The sequence below is a fragment of the Mixophyes fleayi genome, chromosome 5, assembly GCF_038048845.1.
Source record: "Mixophyes fleayi isolate aMixFle1 chromosome 5, aMixFle1.hap1, whole genome shotgun sequence".
In the NCBI taxonomy this organism is placed as follows: Eukaryota; Metazoa; Chordata; class Amphibia; order Anura; family Limnodynastidae; genus Mixophyes; species Mixophyes fleayi.
In genome coordinates, this window is record NC_134406.1 from 229,414,814 (window position 1) to 229,439,083 (window position 24,270).

Sequence of the window (24,270 nt, forward strand, 5' to 3'; positions counted from 1 at the left end):
ACTGTTGGCTGTTAGTTTTTCAGTCTGTCTTTGCAGTATGTCGGGAATGATGGCCTTCGCGATTACCATGACGCTATAAGTCTTTTCGGGATTTTCTCATATGTCCTATAATACCCCACCCAATGTGTGCCGTATTTTGCATTAAATTGCTCTGCGCATGCCCAGAAATGGGCTGAATGCCAAAGAACGCAAGTGTATGCAATTAATCTTTGATCGCTATGGAATCTTATGTCAGCCTACAATCTCATCACTGGAACGGGGAGGGATGTATACACGTAGCCAGCAAGGGCATGCCAAGCTGAAGCGCACACAGCAGCATCTGATTCTAGTTATGGACATCTCTCAGCTACGTTAAGGTTTAATTTAATTTTAGACTTGAACATCTGCCAAGACATCATCATCATTTATTTATATAGCGCCATTGATTCCGCAGCGCTGTACAGAGAACGCACTCACATCAGTCCCTACCCCATTAGGGCTTACACTCTAAAATCCCTAACACACACACATAGACAGACATAGACAGACACACAGGCTAGGGTCAATTTGTTAGCAGACAAATAACCTGCCAGTATGTTATTGGAGTGTGGGAGGAAACTGGAGCACCCGGAGGAAACCCACGCAAACACGGGGAGAACATACAAACTCCTCACAGATAAGGCCATGGTCGGGAATTGAACTCATGACCCCAGTACTGTGAGGCATAAGTGCTAACCACTTAGCCACCGTGCTGCCCAAAAAAGAGTAATGTCTATTGAATACCTTTGGACGTCACTGTAAGCCACTTCCTGTTAGTGAGAGGGGCTACTGATGCCTTGAATGCAAAATACTACATCTCAGGCGCAAACAGACCACAAAACATGCTGACCTCTGGGGCTTTATGCTAACTTAGTGATCCCGTTTATATTTTTACAAGCAGCTTACAAAGGATTTCTAGGCAATATTTCATGTAGATATACATTTTCCAATACTTTTTATTTTATGAAAAACTATTAAGCTGATTATTGTTTTCTGAAGTCTAACCATCTTACATCACACTCATGCTGGTTTGGTGTTAAAGTGACTTGTTTTGTTTTACCAAACTAAAAAGTGGAAAGCTGTGACAAAACTTTAATTTCAAAGCCTGGTGTTTAGTCTGGCAGCATAATGTCACAAAGGGATCATGTTTAACCTCATGAGGCTGGTTTTTCACCCGGCACAGATGCAACCAAAGGGAAAGTAACAAAATTACCTTCTGCTTCATTTGCTACGAAAACACTAATTATGGCTAAAAATGCTTGTAGCCCGGTAGGATTAAATTCTTCCGAAGCATTTTTCTAGCCCCCACAAAATTGGTCTATCTGTAGAGGACCATTACTTAGGAAGAGGCATCCATGTTAATATGAGTTGAAATACTTCATTCCAAAAAACCCATATGCACTGTGTCATTTCCACAAAGGACAAGATGCAACACTATGAGATCCCTGAAGATATTTAGAGAGCTGTCTACTTTCTCTTGATCCTTATACAAAATAATGTCTCTGGAAATACTATCATACACTATACCTCGCTTCTTTTTTTTCTCTTAGGACTATCAAATTTACGTAATCGGTCTCTTATTAGGAAGATTTCAGTGAACTACTGACAATGATGTACAGTAGTGCTTCGCCAGGATGACGTCTGGGGAAAATGATTCTGCTGCACCACCACACAAAACCAATTAGAGAACTATTTTCTGCGACAGGTCAGGAATTTACATTGTTTCTCATGGAAAGATGTGCCTTTTAATTTCTTTATTAAGATGACATCCATGTCCCTTGTGCCTTCTTACAATGACAATCATTTGTTCATCCCATTGGAAAGTACAATCAGCAAAAATCGCATCACGGGTGCGGGGCGATGCCAGGATCTCTAAGCATCGTTCTGCATTTTCCAAATGAATTACTTTGGAGATTGATAATTAAAACAATATCTATTGATCAAAATTGTTGACAGGACCTGTATCCAAGCTCTGGCAAAAAAAAAAAAAAATAATGAAACCACTCAAGAGAATGTGGACCTCACAATATACGAGCAAACTTCATTCCGTGGTATTCGGGGTCATCGGTTTAAGCAGAACATTTCTTTTGATCCGTTTCAATAAATGCTTTGCTAGTATTATCTCTTAAAGAGAATTGGAAATTCTTATGCTTAATGATAAGCATCCCAGATGCTCTCACTGACAAAGCATTTGAGATATTCCTTACTTAAATGAAAATACTACAGCAAGTCAAACAATCTTAATCTTTCTTTTCAAACATAATGTTTATAAAGATGACATAAAAGCAACATTTTACTATTCACTTTCCTCTTTTGGGGATTACATATTTAATTGGACACTTCTTAGGTATAAAATAGATTAGGATTATTAGTTTAATAGTATGAATAATTATATATATTTTATCCAATTACATATTTTGTATTCTAATGTTAAAATGTAATTAGATTGTTAATATTTTACATTATTAACTCAATAAAGGTTAAGTTTCAATGTAAAATGTGGTAACTTTGAATTTTTAACTAATTAAAAAGAAAATAAAAAATGACAGAATGACTTATGTTTAACAGATTTCCTTTTGCGTGTTTGTTCTAACACAAAGAAACTTTTTTGATTTGATCAAAGTGAGATGAATTTATGTTCATGTAGAGAGTTACAGCTTGATTTTAGAAGTAAATTAATTAATATCTCTTACCAGCGAGGCAGACCGTAAAGATGTCCCCATGTTTTTCTTGTTGAGAAATCAAGAGTTTTAAAGGATTTTTCCTGAACTGGTAAGCCAAGCCCAAGAAAGGCAACCAGCCATTATCTAAAGGGGGCTCTCCGTCTCTCCTGCAAAAGCAAGAAGTTACGTTTATTGAGTGTTTTGAAACAACACCAGTTTCAATAAAGTTGTCCTTTGAGACCTAAATGATAAATTGTGCATTCATTAGCAGTGATCTAGCAATTACAAAATAATACACTCCATTATCCTTATTTCATTGATACTGTATAGTACATTACCTAATTCAATCTATGTATAATGTTGTTTGTAATTACACATTTTTTTTCAGAATTTAGACAAATACCCTATGCAACCTTTATACAGTGATGTTTGCTTCTTCATGCATCATCACAGCCTGTGTTCTTGGCAGCCAGGCGTTTAGCATGTCAAAAGAAGCGGCATGCCATGATAAGGCAATTATAATGGATTTAGATAATTGGGATTCAAAGAAGTGTATCTCTTTAATAGGGGATGTTCCATCGATCTCAAGCAGCATGTCGCAATACCAGCTTAAAATGTAATTCAGGAATGGATAATAGAAATAGCACTGTATGTAGCATCATATTACATATTTTACAATTTATATTGTAAATTAAAGGCAGAGTTAACATTTGCAACATGGCATAAAAAAAAAATATATAAACGTTTCAATAAATTGAGATCTAAATTATTATTTTTTTCTATGTAGGTCTCTTGTCATATTTGGAAAGTCAAAATTCCTTTTTCTTATTACAGCTGTTTAGCTGGCACAATCCGATTTAAACTCAGAAATACAGAGCATGTCTATTTTAGACAGGATTAATACAAATATTCAAACACAACTCTGACGCTACATCCCATCTGTGAAGGTGACTTACACTACATGCAGAACAAGCCATTTTGATTAATCACAAGATATTTACTAGCCAGGATGTAATCAAAGATCAGGAGATCACCAGCTTACCACTATCATACACTGCACAGAAATTGATGTCATTAAATTAACTCTTTGTTTTCCACTGAATACTATAACATATGAGCACAAGTAAAATTACTGAAATACAGCAATTGTTCTTTAAAATTAAACTGTGTTCGTTCAATGTTTTATAGGACTGAACTTTGAGGAAAAGCCTTTAGAATGTGTTGCAAACTATTCGTTACCTTTTATTTTTACATTTTAGAATTTTGCTAATAATTGATATTGTAAACATAACATTTTGATATGCTGTACACTAACACAATAACATGGAAATAATGCTTCTAGATAATATTTTTATTAAAATGTAAACATTTCATTGAATAATAAACATGTCACAAGTCAAAGCGGAAACTCTTTTCCCATCCCCCTCAACTGGTTACCAAGTCTCAGCAGTGGCCTCATTGTTAGTTGTTGGACAATTTGTAGGTAAAATTGTGACAGATTATAACTTAGTCTTTTTGTCATATTCTAATTTAATGCATCTAATTTCACCCTCCATGCTGTCATTTGGTCAAAACCTGTATACTTCACAGTGTTTCCGCAGGGTAAGGAGGACACGGCTCAGAAACCCAGGGGAAAATTAACTTAATGCTCAGAGTCTGTGGACTGAAATCGTGGAGATGGAAGGGTCATCGGTTGCAGCAGACATGGTTAACGCTAAACTGATAAGCGCAACACGGTAACACACTGTCACAGCACTCTATCCATTACAGTAGGAAATATTATTCAACATAATTTTCATTATGATATCCCCATAAATAATTAAAGCTAAATGACACTAACACCAAAAACATTAACAGACGCATCTATATATAGTTCTTAAAATTGATACTGCGTAAACTAATATAATATATCCAGAATAATGCAATAAAAACTTGTTGTATGGACAACAAATAAGTGCAAATTAAGCTATTATAAAGTAGGGCTAACTAAAAGCGTATATGTGGATCACAGCTCAGAACCCATTGAATCCTCAGAAATCATTTACCTCTCTTAAAAGGATATTTCAACCTTTAAACAAGTGGCTTTGATTAAATATATACAGCCTAAACAAACTGTACTATTTTTCAATACAATATGGTACCTGTGAGTAATAGTTTAAAACAGGAGAGCACAACTTTTTTTTGGTCTGAGGGCCACACTGAGAGACAGTACTCTTTCTAAGGGTCCACAATAAAACTTGTTTAAACTTTTACAATATGTAATATTTACTATAGGGATAGGGAACTTACCTGCAGTTATGACCAACCTCAGTTTGCCATACCTCTGCTTTAGTCCCTATGGGGATAAAAGTCACTGCCAGAGTTTGGATTTGGCCATTTCATGTAGTGGGTGTTGTCACATCGCATAAGGAGTGAGCCATGCCCCTCCCTTGTAACACATTTGGCTACCCTCACCTATGTTGTAACACCCCCCAACTCTGTATTAACAGATTTCCCCCGTAACCTCTGTAGTAAGATATTCCCGCATATAACCCTGAAGCAATACATTCTCCCCTCTTCTCTCTGTAGCAACACTTTCTCCTCTCTCCCCCATAAAAAAGGGTCTCACTGTGCCTGTAGGGATGGTTCCCCACAGGCACATTGGAAGTGAGACATGGTACAATGATGGGCCACTACAGGGGAACCTGGGCAGCCAGGGCAGAATGATTGCAGTAGTATTTCTGTCCTGGGCCTGTTCCGTTTCCTGCAAAAACTGGTCTTGGTGGCCACTTGTTGTGCACCAGTGGTTTAGAAGATACAGATATGCATGGTCTTATCTGTTGGCCTGGGATACAGACACGGTTCTGGGACTATCTGGCTCGCCAATTTCATTTAAACACATAAAACTCCATTTTGGGTTACCTTCTTTGCAGATGTTTAGCACTATGCAGGAGTTAAACACCAGGGGAGGCAACTAAACAGTTTGGTGAGGATGTCACAGATGTGATGCACATAGGGGCTGGATGGTGATATGGACGCACATGCATAAAGTCATGCTCAAATCAAGCGCACATACAAATAGCGCATTCAAGCTCATATGTTGGCTCGGGGGTATTTCGAGTTAGATCCAGTTTTGTACCAGCAGCATATATGCCAGGTTTATGTCAAGCATACATCAGATACACTTATACCCAAAAATGTCATAAGCATGTTTTTTAACATTTGTTTGATAGCAAACAAACACATTAGTTATTTGTTTTGATTTCAATTAAATATAACCTATATAAAAAAACAGCAGGTACATTTTTCCCTTTTGTTTGTGAATGAGCGCTGGCGATCATGATCAAGCACCCACAAGTGATACGGCTACCGAGAGGCATAACAGTGTTACCGCGTAGGTCTGCCTGTCTCAATTACACAAAGCTCACCATTTTCCCCACCAGATTCAACCTCTCCAAGAGTGGAAGGTGCAAGTGTCAAACTAGTATATGGACCTATGCATACACTATTTTTGTGGGCATGCACTGTACAGATTTGTGTATTTTACTGTAAGCAATCGGGCATATGTCCAACTCTGTGAGCCTTATAGTGTTTAATGCTGCTATTGGTTGCATTCATGCAGTTGCTGATGGGAGTTGTAGTTTACTGCCATAATAATTACACACAGTACCGCTAGGTCTCTGCAGACTGTCCTTCTCCCACTATCACTGCACTTATATAAGCCACAAAACTACTTGTGCGATTCACTAAATTCAATTAAATTAAATTTCAATTAAAGTTATTTCTAAGGTCATAATAATAATAATAAAAAAACATCCCTTTATTACTTTTATGAAAGAGATTATTTAAAGACTGAATTAATCTTTAACAAAATCTGTTCAATGTTCACTCCTATTTAATGTTGAAAATACATATGTACACATATGAATACATATGTAAAATAGTGTAGACACAATTACAGAGGAAAGTAAAATATTTAATGATCAGACACTTTAATTCATACAATTGCTGACAAATTCTGGAAACAATGTATTGCAGACAAATGCAACATATTAAAGAAAGTATTTTCAAGTTGAACATTTACAATAGATAAGACTGCATTGATCACAATGGTTCCGTCAAGAACGTAGTCTCGACCACTGTTCAACACAGCCACAAGTGCTGTGTACTGTATATTAGAACAGCAGCTGCAGAAGTAATAGCAGCAGTGCTATAGTAACCCATTATAATAAGAAAAAAAGATATATCTTTTTGAAGGGTGGGTTTTTATTTCTCAAGACAGTGGTACTAGAAAATATGGCTATATTCCAGTGTTTTTTTCCAATAAGGACACAGATTAGAAATATAAAATAGAACACACACGCACACACACACACACAATGGCTTAGTGGTTAGCACTTCTGCCTCATAGCACTGGGGTCATGAGTTCGATTCCCGACCATGGCCTTATCTGTGTGGAGTTTGTATGTTCTCCCAGTGTTTGCGTGGGTTTCCTCTGGGTGCTCCGGTTTCCTCCCACACTCCAAAAAAACATACTGGTAGGTTAATTGGCTGCTAACAAATTGACCCTAGTCTCTCTCTCTTTGTGTCTGTGTGTGTGTTAGGGAATTTAGATTGTAAGCTCCAATGGGGCAGGGACTGATGTGAGTGAGTTCTCTGTACAGCGCTGTGGAATTACATTTTTGATGTTTTTAATTAGGTTTGTTATTTTTTTGCACCACTCTCTCTGGAGAGGCGGAATAAGAATGCATCTGCCCTCTTGGAATCATACAACCTATTCATTGCGTATTCATACAATCATTTGACCATCAATGTTGAGCAGATGATACCCATCATGTGTATTTCAACAATCTCACTTTAATGGTAAAGTCTGGGTGAAACATAGCTGTACAGTATTACCATTCACATACTATTATACTGTAATTCAGCAGTACAAACTTGTCTCTCCTTTTCCCTCTGTTGCCTGCAGTCACTGTGCTCCAAACATAATACGCATTAGCTGATGGTGGGGACTATCTTGTGGATTGAATATCTTTAGCATATTCGTTCAAGTGAGAAATGCTTAGAGAAGGAGGATGATTATGGGTTGGGCTGGTAACCCTTAAGTAATATTGTATTTTTCTATTACTAGAAGAGCTCAAACCTTGTACATGACAAAAAAAAACAGGTCAACAACCTCAGAAGGGATCATTGGCAGATGGACAGGCTGTGAAAACTGGTTTGCATGTTCTATTTTATACCATCATGTTCTGTCAAGCATTATATTTTTTTTCCATGTTCTATGTCCAATAGGATATGTGCATTTCAAAAGTACACTCAGTCAGGCAATAACGAAAGTTGCACAATTTGTATATAAATAAACAAAAAGGTAATATAGGATGGCTATACCTCTTAGTAACAGATGGAGAACTTGGTTCACATAATGTATACATTAGTCCAAACGTCCAACATTTTCAGCTGAAGTCCATTTTAGGAACATGTTTAGGTAAATAAATCAGGAATTTGTCAAAACTGAAGGTCTGGACAAAGAAGAGAACAGCAGGGATCAGGGATGGATTGGGAACTTAAAGTGGCCCTGGAAAAAAATCTGGAAAAAATCTGGAAAAAAATCTTAAAGTGGCCTCATGTGGGTGGGACCAAATCAACTGTAGGTGGGGCCAACACAAAAGTATGCAGGGTTAAGAATTACTGGAATTTGGTTGTAGTAACATTTAGGAAAACCTAGATGTGATGATTTAAGATACAGTATGTCATTTCTAAAGCAATGCAGATAAAAAGCTGCCAGTCCTGTGTTATCAAATACATAAATCCTTTTACATCATCTGCAACTGGTTTATGTCTGTGTGCTCAAACTTGTTTAGTTGCCTACTAACACATCCTTTCAATATCCCCTTCATAGAAACATATCTGACTTTGTTTAATAAGTTTAACTATTACAAAACATAGAGCAGCATATGAGCACTTCACTGCACTGTTGCATCTTCCCCTGATGTCATGATATGCAAACGACCAGCCAAACTTATCTCTTTAATATATAAAAATGTGTACTGTGTGTGTCAAAAAGTGCATTAAAAAGGTGACATGCTTCAAGCATCTGCAAGAAAACACTTTGTAACAATTGTGTACGAGCTCTAAATTTGTGGGTGGTGGTTTGAATTATTAACAGTGCAGGGAGGGTTTGCAGACAATGGCATAAGTGAAGGGGAGAGCTATTCCAAGTGCTTCCTGGTGATATAGTAAGTGCAAAGGAGGAAGGATTAAATGATATGGTCAGTGCAATGGTAGAAGGCAGGCAATGGAATCAATGCAATAACCACTAAAGTATCACCAAAGCTGGAATAAAGCTCTGGGGTCTTAAGACAGGGGGTTATCATTTTAGATACAGGCAAAACTGTGTGTACTACTGTACTACTGTTAGGTACACACAACTCTGCCTCCATGAGCAGTACAATATGAAGCAGGACATACCTCCCACCTATCCTTGTCAAACCAAATCCTGACTTAGCGAGACAAACGCCCAAATTCGGGGCTGCCCCACCAGATTCCGGACGGTCGGCAGACTGTCCTGCTCTCTCCTAGCTGTTCTTGTCACTTTCATCAACTGTGGCTGCTAGTTTCTTTAGATTGGTTGCTGCTTGTCTGGATCCTGGAATGTTGGGGGTCCTATTTGGAAAAGAAAATGGGTACATGTAATTTAGAAAACTCCAACCAGCCCCAGAATTAAATTAATAGCACCCACATTTAATAATTAGTCCTCCCTCCAGCACCAACATTAAAATAACAGTACTCACATTTGATAAATAGACCCATTTCCCTCCAACCAACCACAACATTAAAGTAATAATATTCCCATTTAATAAATAAACCTATTTCCCTCCCTCCAAACAATAAATGAATAAATTAATAGCATTTTTGTTTAATATTACAATTTCCCACAACCATCCCCGGCATTAAATAATTTATATTCAAATTTAATAAATAGCCCTCCTCCCCAAACTCACCCCTTCTCCCCAAACTCAGTTCCACATTCAATTAATAGCTTCAAACCACCTTAGCATTAAATGAAAGGTCCCGTCACCTCAGCTTAATTTAATAGACCCCAGTATTTAATAGCCCCACCAATAAATTAAATTGCCCCACCACCCCACAAATAAAATAGCACCCATTAAATTTTAAATTCCACCATTAAAATAATAGCCTACCTCCCACCGATGTACTATTAAGACAGCCTCCCTCCCTTCCTTCATATCACACAACACCCCCCATTCTCTCACAAATAGCACCCCCCCCCTCTGCCCTCCTTCACACTTCCCTTGTTACAGCTGCTGTGGAGACTCCTCTCTGTACACATGGAACGGCAGCTGTCGTGTGACACGTCCCATGTGACCTCTGTACGGAGCCTACAGCCAGCCACAGAGGTAAGGTGAGAAGGGAGGAAAGGAAACAGATCCACTGCACCCCCCCACCCTTCCTTATCGCTGGCACCCGGTCCGGGGAGGGGCGCTCCACATATTTTATTTTTTAACTCAGAAAAGACATTTAGGTGGCCTCCTGAGGCCACTGGCCTACCAGGAAAAGTCCCAGTAGATTATATGGCCAATCCGCCCCTGGCAGGGAGCAACTTATGGTCAATTGTAGAAGACAAATGAAAAATAATTTGCACAGTTTAAAACAGTTCAGATTCTATATATTCTCTGTGCAACCCCTAGTGGGACCAAGGGCCACTTGTAAAGCTACAGTAAAAATATTAACTTACCCAGAGATTTAGATACTGTACAATAAATTATGTACCTAGATGACCCTGTCCAGCATCAAAACGTTTCCAGCTATATCTTTAAAATATTGTAATTATATAGTGCATGGTTGACAACAACATATACCAGCAAGCAAATCATTAGACTACATTTACCATGGTTAGTGCACTTTGGGTCATTGTCGGCAGTTGGAGAAGGCTGCACGTTAGATCAGCTCTGTGTCTTTCCTCCCACACAATTATCTGTCCACAATTGTGGAACATCTGGGGACTTGTGAAGACAGTGGGAAATTGTTGTGGGGGTACAGAGGAGTGTCGTGGTCACTCCAGGGACGGGGCCATGCCATCTATCCCTGGCTTGTCTGCATCAACTGACCTACTGTGTACCGACCCGGCTTGTCAGTTGGCCCTTCTCCTGCTGAATCCCTGGTTTATCTGCATCAACTGTTCTACTGTGTACCGACCCGGCTTGTCAATTAACCCTTCTCCTGCCGAATCCCTGGCTTATCTGCACCAACTGATCTACTGTGTACCGACCCGGCTTGTCAGTTAACCCTTCTCCTGCTGAATCCCTGGCTTATCTGCACCAACTGATCTATTGTGTACCGACCCGGCTTGTCAGTTAACCCTTCTCCTGCTGAATCCCTGGCTTATCTGTATCAACTGATCTACTGTATACCGACCCGGCTTGTCAGTTAACCCTTCTCCTGCTGAATCCCTGGCTTATCTGCACCAACTGATCTACTGTGTACCGACCCGGCTTATCAATTAACCCTTCTCCTGCTGAGTCCCTGGCTTATCTGTATCAACTGATCTACTGTGTACCGACCCGGCTTGTCAATTAACCCTTCTCCTGCTGAGTCCCTGGCTTATCTGCACCAACTGATCTACTGTGTACCGACCCGGCTTGTCAATTAACCCTTCTCCTGCTGAATCCCTGGCTTATCTGCATCAACTGATCTACTGTGTACCGACCCGGCTTGTCAATTAACCCTTCTCCTGCTGAATCCCTGGCTTATCTGCACCAACTGATCTACTGTGTACCGACCCGGCTTGGCAATTAACCCTTCTCCTGCTGAATCCCTGGCTTATCTGCAGCAACTGATCTACTGTGTACCGACCCGGCTTGTCAATTAACCCTTCTCCTGCTGAGTCCCTGGCTTATCTGCACCAACTGATCTACTGTGTACCGACCCGGCTTGTCAATTAACCCTTCTCCTGCTGAATCCCTGGCTTATCTGCATCAACTGATCTACTGTGTACTGACCCGGCTTGTCAATTAACCCTTCTCCTGCTGAATCCCTGGCTTATCTGCACCAACTGATCTACTGTGTACCGACCCGGCTTGGCAATTAACCCTTCTCCTGCTGAATCCCTGGCTTATCTGCAGCAACTGATCTACTGTGTACCGACCCGGCTTGTCAGTTAACCCTTCTCCTGCTGAATCCCTGGCTTAACTGCATCAACTGCATATAAAACATTATTTTATATGCCATTATTTTGTTTTTCCTGATTGTACATTTACAAGTTTCTACTTTTTACCTGTTATTATTCTACTATTTATATGCCTTTATCTTGTTTTTCCTGATTTTATATTTACCAGCAACTAGTTTTACCTGTTATTATTCTTGCCTATTTCCATTGTCCTTATTACCTCTCCTTCTATTATTCTTTGCCTTCCACGCCCTATTTGGTTATTGTCCTCCATCTTGCTATTGTCTCCCTGCTTATTCTTACCTGTTATCCGCTGTCCTTATTATCTTACTGTTCTGCTATCATTCTTACCTGTCTTCATTGTCCTTATTATCTCACTGTACTGTTGTTCCATGCCCTCCACGCCCTAATTCGTTATCATCTTCCACCTTTTCATTGTCTTCCTGCCTTTGTTCTTACCTGTTTTTCACTGTCCCCACTATCTCACTGTTCTGTTACTCTCTCTCCCTACTATGCCTCCCCGCTCTCACTCCATACCCATACTCTCCCCCCGCCCTACCTCTCCCGTTCCTCCCCGCCATCCCCCGCGCGCTGCTCATCTTGCTAACCTCATCCCCATTTCCCCCCTCTCCTCTCCCCCTTTCTTCTGTGCCCTCTGGAATGCCAGATCCGTCCGCAACAAGCTGACTGCTATCCACGACCTCTTTCTATCCAACTCCTTTAACCTTCTTGCCGTTACTGAAACCTGGCTCTCCGATTCTGATACTACTTCCCCCGCTGCCCTCTCCTATGGTGGCCTCTCCTTCACCCACTCCGCCAGGCCTGGTGTCCGCCCTGGCGGTGGAGTTGGCCTCCTCCTCTCCTCCACCTGTACTTTTCGTGTCATTCCCCCTGAACCCTCCCTCTCCTTCTCCTCTTTTGAAGCTCACTCCATCCGCCTCTTCTACCCCATCCATCTCCGCGTCACTGTCATCTACCGCCCCCCTGGCCCCACCTCCCTCTTCCTTGACAACTTTGCTAGCTGGCTTCCTCACTACCTCTCCTCCGATCTCCCCTCGATCATTCTCGGTGACTTTAATATCCCCATCGACAACCCCACCTACCCTGCTTCCAGCAAACTGCTCACCCTCTCTTCCTCCCTTGGTCTCACCCAATGGACCTCCTCCTCTACCCACTGCCTTGGTCACTCCCTTGATCTTGTCTTCTCCTACCTATGTAATCTCTCTGACTTCTCCATCTCTCCCTTTCCTCTATCCGACCACCATCTCCTCTCCTTCTCTCTCTCCTCTTCTCCTGCTCCCCCCCCCCTGCCCAAACCTACTCTGTCCATACGCAACCTCGATGCTCTTGACCCTGCCTCTCTGTCCTCCTCTCTCGATACCCTCCTTTCTCCCCTTTCCTCCCAGGCCTGCCCCAACCAGGCGGTCTCCCTCTACAATCACACCCTCACCTCCGCTCTGGACGCGGTCGCCCCTGCCCACTCCGTCCACCCCCGCTGCTCCAAACCCCAACCCTGGCACTCCAAATTTACCCGCTTCCTCCAAAAATGCTCCCGTTCCGCCGAACGTCACTGGAGAAAATCCCGCTCCCTGGCTGACTTCCTCCACTTTAAATTCATCCTTTCATCCTACAGCTCTGCCCTCTCACTCGCTAAACAATCTTTCTTTAAATCCCTCATCTCTTCCCAGTCCTCTAACCCCCGCCGCCTCTTTGCCACCTTCAGCACTCTCCTGGCCCCCTCCCCTCCCCCCACCCCCTCCTCCCTGACTGCCTCTGATTTCGCCTCCTTCTTCTCCTCTAAAATCGAGGCCATCCGACTTGAAATCTCCTCCTCCACTCTCTCTTCCACCCCTCCCACTCTTATGTCCTCCCCCCCCAACCACCTTCCCCTCCACTCCTTCCGTCCCACCACCGGCGAGGAAGTCCACTCTCTCATTTTATCCTCCCCCCCCACTACCTGCCCCCTGGATCCCATCCCCTCCCACCTTCTTCGCTCCCTTTCCCCCACCACCTGCTCCCACCTCGCTCACCTCTTTAATCTCTCCCTCTCCACTGGCATCTTCCCCTCCTCCTTCAAACATGCTCTCGTATCCCCCATTCTTAAGAAACCTAATCTCGACCCCACTTCTCTCTCGAACTATCGCCCCATATCTCTTCTCCCTTTTGCCTCCAAAATTCTTGAGAGGCTCGTCTGCAGCCGTCTCACCTCCTACCTTTCTGAATACTCCCTCCTTGATCCTCTCCAGTCTGGTTTCCGCCCCCTCCACTCCACTGAAACTGCCCTGGCTAAAGTCACCAATGACCTCCTCTCTGCAAAAGCCAGGGGCCACTTCTCCCTTCTCATCCTCCTTGACCTCTCTGCAGCCTTTGACACCGTTGACCACCCCCTCCTCCTTCACACCCTCCAGTCTTTCGGCCTCTCCGGCCCAGTCCTGTCCTGGTTCACCTCTTATCTTACTCACCGTTCCTTCTCTGTCACCACCTCTGGGTCTCTCTCCCCCCCATCCACCCTTCCAGTTGGGGTCCCTCAGGGCTCTGTTCTGGGACCCTTACTCTTCTCTCTATACACCTCCTCCCTGGGTGAACTCATCAGCTCCTTCGGCTTCAGCTACCACCTTTACGCTGACGACACTCAACTATACCTCTCCTCTCCTGATCTCTCTCCCTCCCTCCTCTCTAGGGTGTCCGCCTGCCTCTCTGCCATCTCCTCCTGGATGTCCTCTCGATTCCTCAAACTTAACCTTGCCAAAACTGAGCTCATAGTTTTTCCTCCCTCTCATACCCCATCCCCTTCTGACCTCTCCATCACTGTCGACAATACCTCTATCTCGCCTGTCCCCCAACTTCGCTGCCTTGGTGTCATCCTCGACTCCTCTCTCTCCTTTGGCCCCCACATCCTCTCTCTTGCTAAATCCTGCCGCTTCCAGCTGCGCAACATCGCTCGCATCCGGCCCTTCCTCTCCCAAGATGCCACCAAATGCCTTATCCACTCTCTGATCATCTCCCGCCTGGACTACTGCAACCTCCTCCTCACTGGCCTCCCCCACTCTCATCTCGATCCCCTTCGATCCGTCCTTAACGCTGCAGCTAGGCTTATTTTCCTCTCTCGCCGCTCCTCTTTTGTCTCCCCCCTCTACCTAGCCCTTCACTGGCTCCCATTCCCCTTCAGAATCCTCTTTAAGCTCCTTACACTCACCTACAAGGCCCTCGCCAACTCCACTGCGCCCTACATTTCCACCCTCCTCTCTATTCATGCTCCATCCCGCCCTCTCCGTTCTGCCTCTGACCGTCGCCTCTCTTCCCCCCTTATAACCTCCTCCCACGCGCGTATCCAAGACTTCGCCCGCGCTGCCCCCCTCCACTGGAACAAGCTCCCTCCCTCCATCAGAACTTCCCCTAATCTGTCCAGCTTCAAACGGGCCCTAAAAACCCACCTTTTTCTTAAAGCCTTTCTGTCTCCCACTTAACTTCCTACCTTATCTTCTGCCTCTGTCCCCCTACTCTCCCTCTCTCCCCTGCGTCTCTCTGTCTGTCCACCCCTCCCCTTAGATTGTACGCTCCTCTGAGCAGGGCCATCTCTCCTCCTGTTTCCACCACTTCTAACTCTGCTCTCCAGCTACTTAGCCCTCCTCCTGAAAGGTCCTCCACCCCACGTCCACTTTCGCTCCCTCCTCCCCCCTGGGGGTCTCCCTGTCTTCCGCGCCCCCCTTCTTGGGCCCCTTCGTTTTCGGATCCTCCCTCCCCTTTACCCGCCCTCTCTAGCTGTGCATTGAGCGTACTGAGTTGCTGTGTTTACTGTACTGTGCTGTCTCCCATTGTATTGTGATTTTGTTTGTCTCTGTACGGCGCTGCGGATGCCTTGTAGCGCCTTATAAATAAATATTAAATAATAATAATAATAATAATTGTCTCAAATTCTGATGCATTTCATGTGTGTATGTTCTGTAAAAGAGATTCACAAGGAGCAAAAATAATTTTGAGACTATATCCTGCCATCTGGCTTAAAATGCCATAAATACGTCTAACACATTGAAGAAGTCAGCCTTCTCCCCATCCTTATTTGACATATGGAAATTAATAATAAAATATTCTAATATTAAAAATAATATTTAATAAAAAGTAAAATGTCTAGTGTAGCCGATATGGTAATTAAACTACTATTAAACTACTATTGTGTAACAGTATACGATAAATGATTAACACACAAAAATACACTACTAAAGAGGAACACAAGCTTTCTGCTTACCCAACGCCTGCAACATGAAATACAGTAATCTCTTCCATGGGATAAACATTAATCCAGGTCGGTCTAGAAAAATTATACAATTCATCACCATAACTAATCTGAACAGTACTTTGCATTGTAAGTCATTTAATTTCCTGGCTAGTAATTCAAATCCACCATCTATATAATTGCCTTTTTAAACAATATTCTTTGTAACCAGAAAAGTTGTATATAAATACATAGGAGACTCCCTGTGCTGTCTCATACTAGCTCTAACAAGACACAGAACTTCAACGTTCCTCGGTAAACGTGATTGAAGAGCAAAGCAAAAAATGTCTGCTCCAGGCCTTAAAAAATGTAAGTTGTCAGACAGAAATGTGTTCGTTTCCAAATGTTGGCATGGACATTCAGTAAATGTAGTTGATTTAAAGCTCAATTTGATTTCCCAGAAGAGAGAAAGAAAATATTTACTGGCAGAATACTTCAAATCAAAAGATTACAAGCAGTGACAATGTAAAAGTAGGCAATGCCTAGGATTATAAATGTCAATTTATTGGGACAAATGCAAAACAAAAAAGAATTATTATGAACACGTCAAAACAGCTCATGAAGACTCGAAAAGTGTATTGTAAGATTTAAACATTTTTGATTTTTCAACCAGGATGCGCAGAACCCCTAAAGGTTTGTCTACTTCAAGATTTGAATAAGCTGAAGCAATACCTGTCAATGTTCACAATTGTTAACTTGGATGAAGATTATGTTTTGTGAGTAATGTTTTTTGGGCCATTCACAAATAGACACATCAAAAGCCTTGATTTGTACTCCCTAACTTGTAGGGAAACTGTGCAGTTACACACTTTATCACTGAGTACTATGACGAGAGGCACATGTCAGAAATGTCAAACCTTAGCAAAATAAAAATAGTACAGTACTGTACTATTGTAAAATTAAAGGAGGTGTTAAAACACTGTAAATATTAGGCATACACACTTGTGAAACTTTAAGTGGAAAGAGTAGTGCAACAACTTTTAACTAAAACGCTCTGAGCCTGATTAATAGTGAGACATACGTATGTTTGTGTAGCATACCCTTTGCATTTTTTTGCACTACGCATGCTCACAAAGTGAACGTACAGAACTGTGGCTATTCAGATCTGCCACACTTTGCTACGTAAAACTCCTGGAGAGGCATGATGGGAGAGGAAAGGGGTGTTCAAGGGGCAATGTACAGTTGTATAAGGATTCAGACTGGTGGCACAGTGTCTAGCATTGCTGGATTCATGAGTTTGATTCCAGATCAGATCCTTATCAGTGTTAAGTTTGTATGTTCTCCATGTGCTTGAGTGGCTTTCCTCTTCATGCTCCGGTTTCCACCCACACAAAAACACACTGGTAAGTTAATTGGTTGCTGATTTAAATGGACCTGCGTGTACGTGCGTGTTAAGAGAATTTAGACTGTAAGCTCCTATGGGGCAGCTACTGATGAATGACAAATGTTCTCTTTACTGAGCTGTGTAATTTTGTGGTGTAATATGTTAATAAATAATATTTATAATAAAAAAATATTGCTCATTAAAAAATGTTTTATTCACAGAAAAAAAACAACTCTCTTATTGGCGCAGGTGGGCAGCTTTACATAATGACTTTCCATATTCCTACCCTACCTCAAACTATTACAGTATCTTGGGCTGGGAACCTTCCCACCTGACATATTCTCAAATATATTTTAACATCATTCTTTTAAAAAAAAAGCCTCAGCTGACATTAATGTTAAGGAATTAAAACCATAAATCTATCTTTAATCATCTTGAAAGTTACAACCCAACAAAGCCATCATTACTAGAGGCTGACTTACACAGTATCAGGGAAGTCTGCCGTATTTAAAGCAGCAATCCCATGAACAAATGAGACATGTTTTGTTTTGTTTTTTTAACACAAATCACTGACAGGCTAGAAGAAGAATGTTGCTTGTTACCATTTTCCTTAGTTTTCTTATTCAGGCACCTATGTATGATTTATAATTCTGCACAGTATCATGGACGAGCATGCCAACCAAAGTCACAAGGCACATTTTTCATTAATTTTCCTCAATTAGCTCCACCCTAGATTATATCAGAACAAGTTTTACAGTGGTACATGCACCTTCATGATCCTTGTTAAATAAACTTGAAGAAGCTGTTGCTGATGAGACCTTGTGGATGATGGGGACTCCTTGTTGTGTAGGGTGAAGCTGCATCACTGGTAAAAAAAAAAAAAAAACTTGTTTTCAAAAGTCATAGGGCTTTTATCCCTAGGATAATGCCCATCATCATCATCATCATTTATTTATATAGCGCCACTGATTTCGCAGCGCTGTACAGAGAACTCACTCACATCAGTCCCTGCCCTATTGGAGCTTACAGTCTAAATTCCCTAACATACACACAGACACAGACAGACAGAGAGACAGACTAGGGTCAATTTTTAATGGCAGCCAATTAACCTACTAGTATGTTTTTGGAGTGTGGGAGGAAACCGGAGCACCCGGAGGAAATCCACGCAAACACGAGGAGAACATACAAATTCCACACAGATAAGGCCATAGTCGGGAATTGAATTCATGACCCCAGCGCTGTGAGGCAGAAGTGCTAACCACTGAACCACCGTGCTGCCCATAAACGTCCAAGAGCTAAAGGAGATGTAGCTAAAAAAAAATTGTAACTCTTACTGTCTGACACTTCAGAGTTTTGTGCCACCTTAGAAATTAATGATGATCCTATAAATCATTAGTTTTCGAAACCTCAGAACAGAAACCACCAAACTTTGCAAAATTCACCTTGCATTAACAGTGAGAAATAGTAATTGATTTCTCAGAGTTAAGTATAGAACAGGGAAAATCTATGAAAAATGGGTCTAGTAAATCAATGAAGAAATCACCAAAAATGTTTTCAATGGTTTCAGAGTCAAGATTGCTTAAAAAACCTGTGAGATAGGTTAAAAAACCTCAAAAAGTATTGAAATTAATGGGCTTTATTTAAAAGAATGAGAAAACTTCAGAGCCAACACAAGTAAATATATGGAAAGCCTACCGTCCCACCCCATATCCTCAACAATCCTGAGCACTAGACAGTCTGGGAAGTAAAACCCAGCCTATGTAATCTGGCAAATATGCTTAATATTAAAGTAGGGTCTTCACCAGAGGTCGCACTCCTACACTTCTACTCTAAGCAAATAGATAGATATATTCTGGGTCACATTTTCATCATAACTAGAGCGGCAATAGCTTCAAATTACAGACACCCTATGCCCCCTACCTTACATAAAATAATATCTAAAGTCCAGTTTTAACATGAAAACTCATAGGAATACCAAATTCTACTTCCTCCCCTATTATCAAATGGTCACCATGCCACAAATGTATTAATGATGGAGATGGTTCACCGTCACCTGACCCTTATTTTAACAACATATGTTTGTTGTCTGTTTACAATACAATGAAATGCATAATATTGTTCTTTTTGTTAAAACATGCATACAAAGAATTGTGTCTCTATTTTATTTCCTGCTGTGTTTTTATCGCCCTCCCACCTTATTTTCTGTAGTACTAAAGTTTTGAAACCTTTATCAATAAAAACTATTGATGATCTACAAAAAAAACAGCCCATGGCTGGTCAGCAAAGAGCTAGTGCTGCTACTTGTGGGACCTGCAAAAAAAAAAAAAAAAAGGAGCACAAAAACAATGTAGTTCCTCTCCCACAGGCTACCTAGCTTTGCACCAAATAGTACTGGGGTTCTTCCTGACCCCCTATGTTGTGAGCTATTGCCACCCCAGTCGTCCCAGTATAATGGATACAGTCATCTCTCAGAGGCTACCTATTACAGGATGGCAATAGCAGAGGGTACAAGGTATCCGCAAGCCCATACTTGCCAACTCCGGGACAATGTCTGGGAGACTCCCGCATTTCGCGAGAGTCTCACGGACTCCCGGGAGAGTGTGGCAATCCCCCGCATCTTCCTAGTGGAGTGGGCAGAATTAGGTCCAAAACGCCGTGATTCACCGGGAATCGCAGAGTTTGGCCCCGACCCCTGCTGTCAAATGACACGTTTGCGTCATTACGTCGCGGGGGCAAAATGACACAAATTTTGGAGCCCCGTCCCATCTCGCCCCCCCCCCCCCTCCCCGGCAGGCTCCCGGGAACTAATTAAAGTAAGTTGGCAATTGTATGCGCAAGCCTCCACTCCCCAAGGATACACTACATGTACGACTGACTGCAGTTGTAGAAGACACAGAGACATTCCAGCAGGAGAAGATAGTTCTTGGTCTCTGCACAACATAGCATGTGCTCTAATATCTGGGATAAATAAAGCCGATCTATTGCTAAAAAACTTTACTGCAATAGTCTTATACAAGAGAAAATATATTCTCAATGACAACAGCAGCACAGCACCAATGAAGCCCATTTTTTTCCTAAACAAAAAGATTCACAGCCTATAGCCATTCTTGAAGCTGGAGGGAATACCAAGATCCCTGGTGTAGTAGTTTTATCCAACCTGCTTGGTTTCTTGCTCTACAGAACAAAGGCGAAATTGGAAATCAAAATTGTTAACATTTTAGATGGATTTTTTTTGTTTTGTTACTACATAAACCTTAGAACCCTTGTACCAATTTATTGCATTCTATGCCGATACAATATTGGGGGCATATTCAATTAGCATTATGGTCCGCAGCAGGACAAATCTCGCTACTGCAACACTGTGGACTTCCGTGCGCACCCAACAGGGTCGCGAAGAGAAATCCATGACGTTGCTGTACCATATTATCACTTTACACTCACAACTGTGCATAATCGTGGACCACAAAGCTAATTGAATATGCCCCTTGGAGTCAGAATTGAGAAGTCAAGTGACATGATAATACTGCTGGGTTAACTCCTAATAACACATATAGTACAGCAACAGCTGGTAACTGAATATCACTGACCTGCTCAGGTGATTTCTTAAAAAATCAATTGTCAATTTACCATTGCTGTGATAAGCAGCGATAGAAAATCTGTGTTATCGCAGCTTTTTAATAAACATAGGGGCCTTAGTCACTAGGATAGAAGATTATATATTTTGCCAACTGTCATGAACATGCTCCCAGCTGCCGTGACTTTGGGTGTTTGCTGTATGAGGTTACACACGATTCCAGCCCGCAGTCTCCATCTACCAATCACACAGGTTATGGACCTACTCGCCCCCAAACAGCGCTCACATCCCCACAGACTTCAGGTTTGCCACCACCTATTGAATACGGGCAATAGGACCCCAATATACTATCCCACACTGGCATACAAGGCTTCTAGCTACCCACAGGTTAGCAAAGCCCACACCAATAATCAAAGGGTTAACTCGTCAATGTGGATTGATTTTTCCAAAAGAATGACAATTTGCTGTAACTGGTCTCAGCTTTTTAAAGTACACCTTTACACCTTTCCCACCTCCCAGGGATTGTGGTCTGTGATACTTTTTTCAATCACCATTTGCATGTTGTCTGATTTACTACCCAATTCTACTATGTGACCTAACTTTTCTGTGGAGCATCAAACAGACTCAATTTTATTATTAATAAATCTATGAATTTGTCTATCTTTTGATACCAAACACGCCTATATACAGTCTATTCGTAGACTCATTTCTTTAACTTCTCTGGGGGCAGAATTCTTAATTTGACATATGAGCTTCCCTTCATCATGCTATTAAGGAATATGTGGTTGATCACTACTTTTGTTGATTTTAAGTGGCATATTTTAAAACAGAATTATTTTTGTCTATATCACATACAGCCAAGTCAGCACATGGGCTCTTTGAGCCAGACACTATGCTGAGCGGTTCCTAAAAGTCTATTCCGGTGTCAAAACTCCATCCCAGGACAAGATATATCTCACATCAGGGGCTCTTTGAAGCTGCCACAGGTGACACTCCTATCTTCTCACACTGGAATGTGCAGAGCCATCAAAAACACATACAACAGACTTTCTGACTTCACATTTTACACTTTAGTATCAATGGATTCATTTGATATACCATATTTACACTGCAGTTATGCTTTAGGCCTTATTCCCCACAATTATGTGATGGGTTAACACTTATAAATAACTAAGTTCCCGATGCTCACGACACCAACCAACAAAAAAATTCTGTCATGTTGTAAACAGTAGTATCCTGCCTTTCCTTGAATATCAGCACATATCTGCTTAATTAGAAAGCGAACACAAAGCTGCACACCGCTATATACTGGCATATTTCAGTGAAAGTCCGTCTCACATCCTTACCTGCTTTAATAGATGAATGACAGGCCATTTGTTTGTCTACATCTTACACTTTATTACTAAGAGCAAGGAAAATTGTATTATAATTCAAATGTTCTGTATGTATAAATAGATACCTCTTAAGTGGAGTGTTCAAATGAGATATTTTACTTTTAAATAGTTTTGGATTTAGCCATCAAGCCACACACAGTACACTATAAGATATAACTCAACTACCTAACAAACTAGCATTAAATTTGAGGAGCCCCAGGCCACCTATGAGGGCTGGTAGAGAACGCTTGTACCGATACTGCAGAGCTTCCAGCTGTGCCATGGAAATTATAAAATGTGCCATCCAAAAGAGAGTAAGTTTGATTCTGATAGTTGGCTATGATATCCCAGCAATGTACATCACCAGTGGGCAACTAAATATATTAAATAGGGGTTTTAAATGCATACCATGTTTATTTCAAGCCAGTTGCTCAATTTAGTAAAAAGGCATTATTTATTTTACTGTGATACTGTGGATGTTTCCTTTATTGCAGTTTAGTAAAGAAGATGTCTAAGAGAAAACTGATCAAAAGACAGGAAGTACAATAATATATTTGCGAAGCCTGGCCACATGTCAATATCTTTATATCTCTCTACGTATTTCCAATCCAGGTTATTCAGGTTCAATTTTATTTTTCTATATTATGTAATTTTATATTACTAGTTTGTTTTTTTTTGCTATATATGCCTTTTGCTACTAGGTGGTCGGTTTGTAGAATTAATTGGTTTTGTAGTTATCGTCTTATTTTGCGATTTTTTATTTTCTTTTTTCCGTTTTGGAACTTCCGGTTTGCATTCCACGATTGAATGTTTACCATTTTTGTACATTTGGCGCTAAAACTAATATTATACACCTGTTTTTTCTATTTGGCACCTGGGTATAAATAAGAGGGCACTCACCTGGTCTGTCAGGTCTACTATTAAAGCCTTTTGAATAGTTTGCAAAACTAGAGAGATTTTGAAAAGATTATACTTTCCACTTCAGCCATGAAAATAGCTATGTCACAATGGACTACATACTGTAAGTCTACATGTATGGGTCTAAATTTCACTGAAGAAAAAAAGATAATAGGACTAAAATATGCAATTGAATAGTCATCACCAGAAATGCTGACATAGTACATAACACATATGCGAAGATATAAATCACAACTGTAATGACTAAAATAATGCCCCATTTCAACCAAAATAATTTACCTACAATGTGTTTCTCATTTGAAAAGCCAGAACTAATGAGAGCCATGACCACATTATTCCAAGTGCATCAAAACTAACATTACAAGAAACATCTCACACCAGTTTTACAATGAATCATGGTCTTGATTTTTTTTATCCTAACACATCAAGGGTGATAGAAGCTTCTTTTTACTGTCAAAGTGATCAAAGAGGGTTGAGAAAGAATCCATAAACAGATGCTGCCCAGTGACAAACCTTAAAGAACAAGACTGTGGGGCCAGATGTTTGAGTGACCTTCGGACTATGGAACATGTTGGCATGGTGTTGATTTAGATCGCTGTTGGCAGGGGCCTTCGATCCTGTAGCTGAAGAAAAATCTGAATTATGGAAATATTTTTCTCTCTCTTCCCTTCAAAATATAAAACCACTGGTCAGTGGGGCTGATGGCTGTCAAAGAAGTTGAATTCAAAACACAACCCTGCCAGTAGGTATCACATCAAAAGGAACTTAGCAGAATGAACAAGAACATCTTCAGGCTGTGCCATTTTGCAATCTCTCTACTTTTAACAGCTGTTTCTTGAGTGAATGCAGATGCAAAATAATTATACAAAATTGTTTAACATTCTGAACAACTCAAACAATGAATAAACAAATTACATCTTATAAACAAGGATCTCAAATTGTAAAAACAATTTAAAATGGG

General features: G+C 41.1%; 1 protein-coding gene across 2 annotated transcripts in view; it reads right to left on the reverse strand.

Annotated features, from left to right (window-relative positions):
• The window catches only part of CYP7B1 (cytochrome P450 family 7 subfamily B member 1), a 187,507-nt gene that overhangs the window by 88,962 nt on the left and 74,275 nt on the right, over positions 1–24,270 (reverse strand). For both annotated transcript variants that reach the window (XM_075213578.1, XM_075213577.1), the window contains exon 2: positions 2,712–2,848. In XM_075213578.1, coding sequence (XP_075069679.1) covers positions 2,712–2,848 — 137 coding nt within the window. The remainder of the gene's footprint in view (positions 1–2,711; positions 2,849–24,270) is intronic.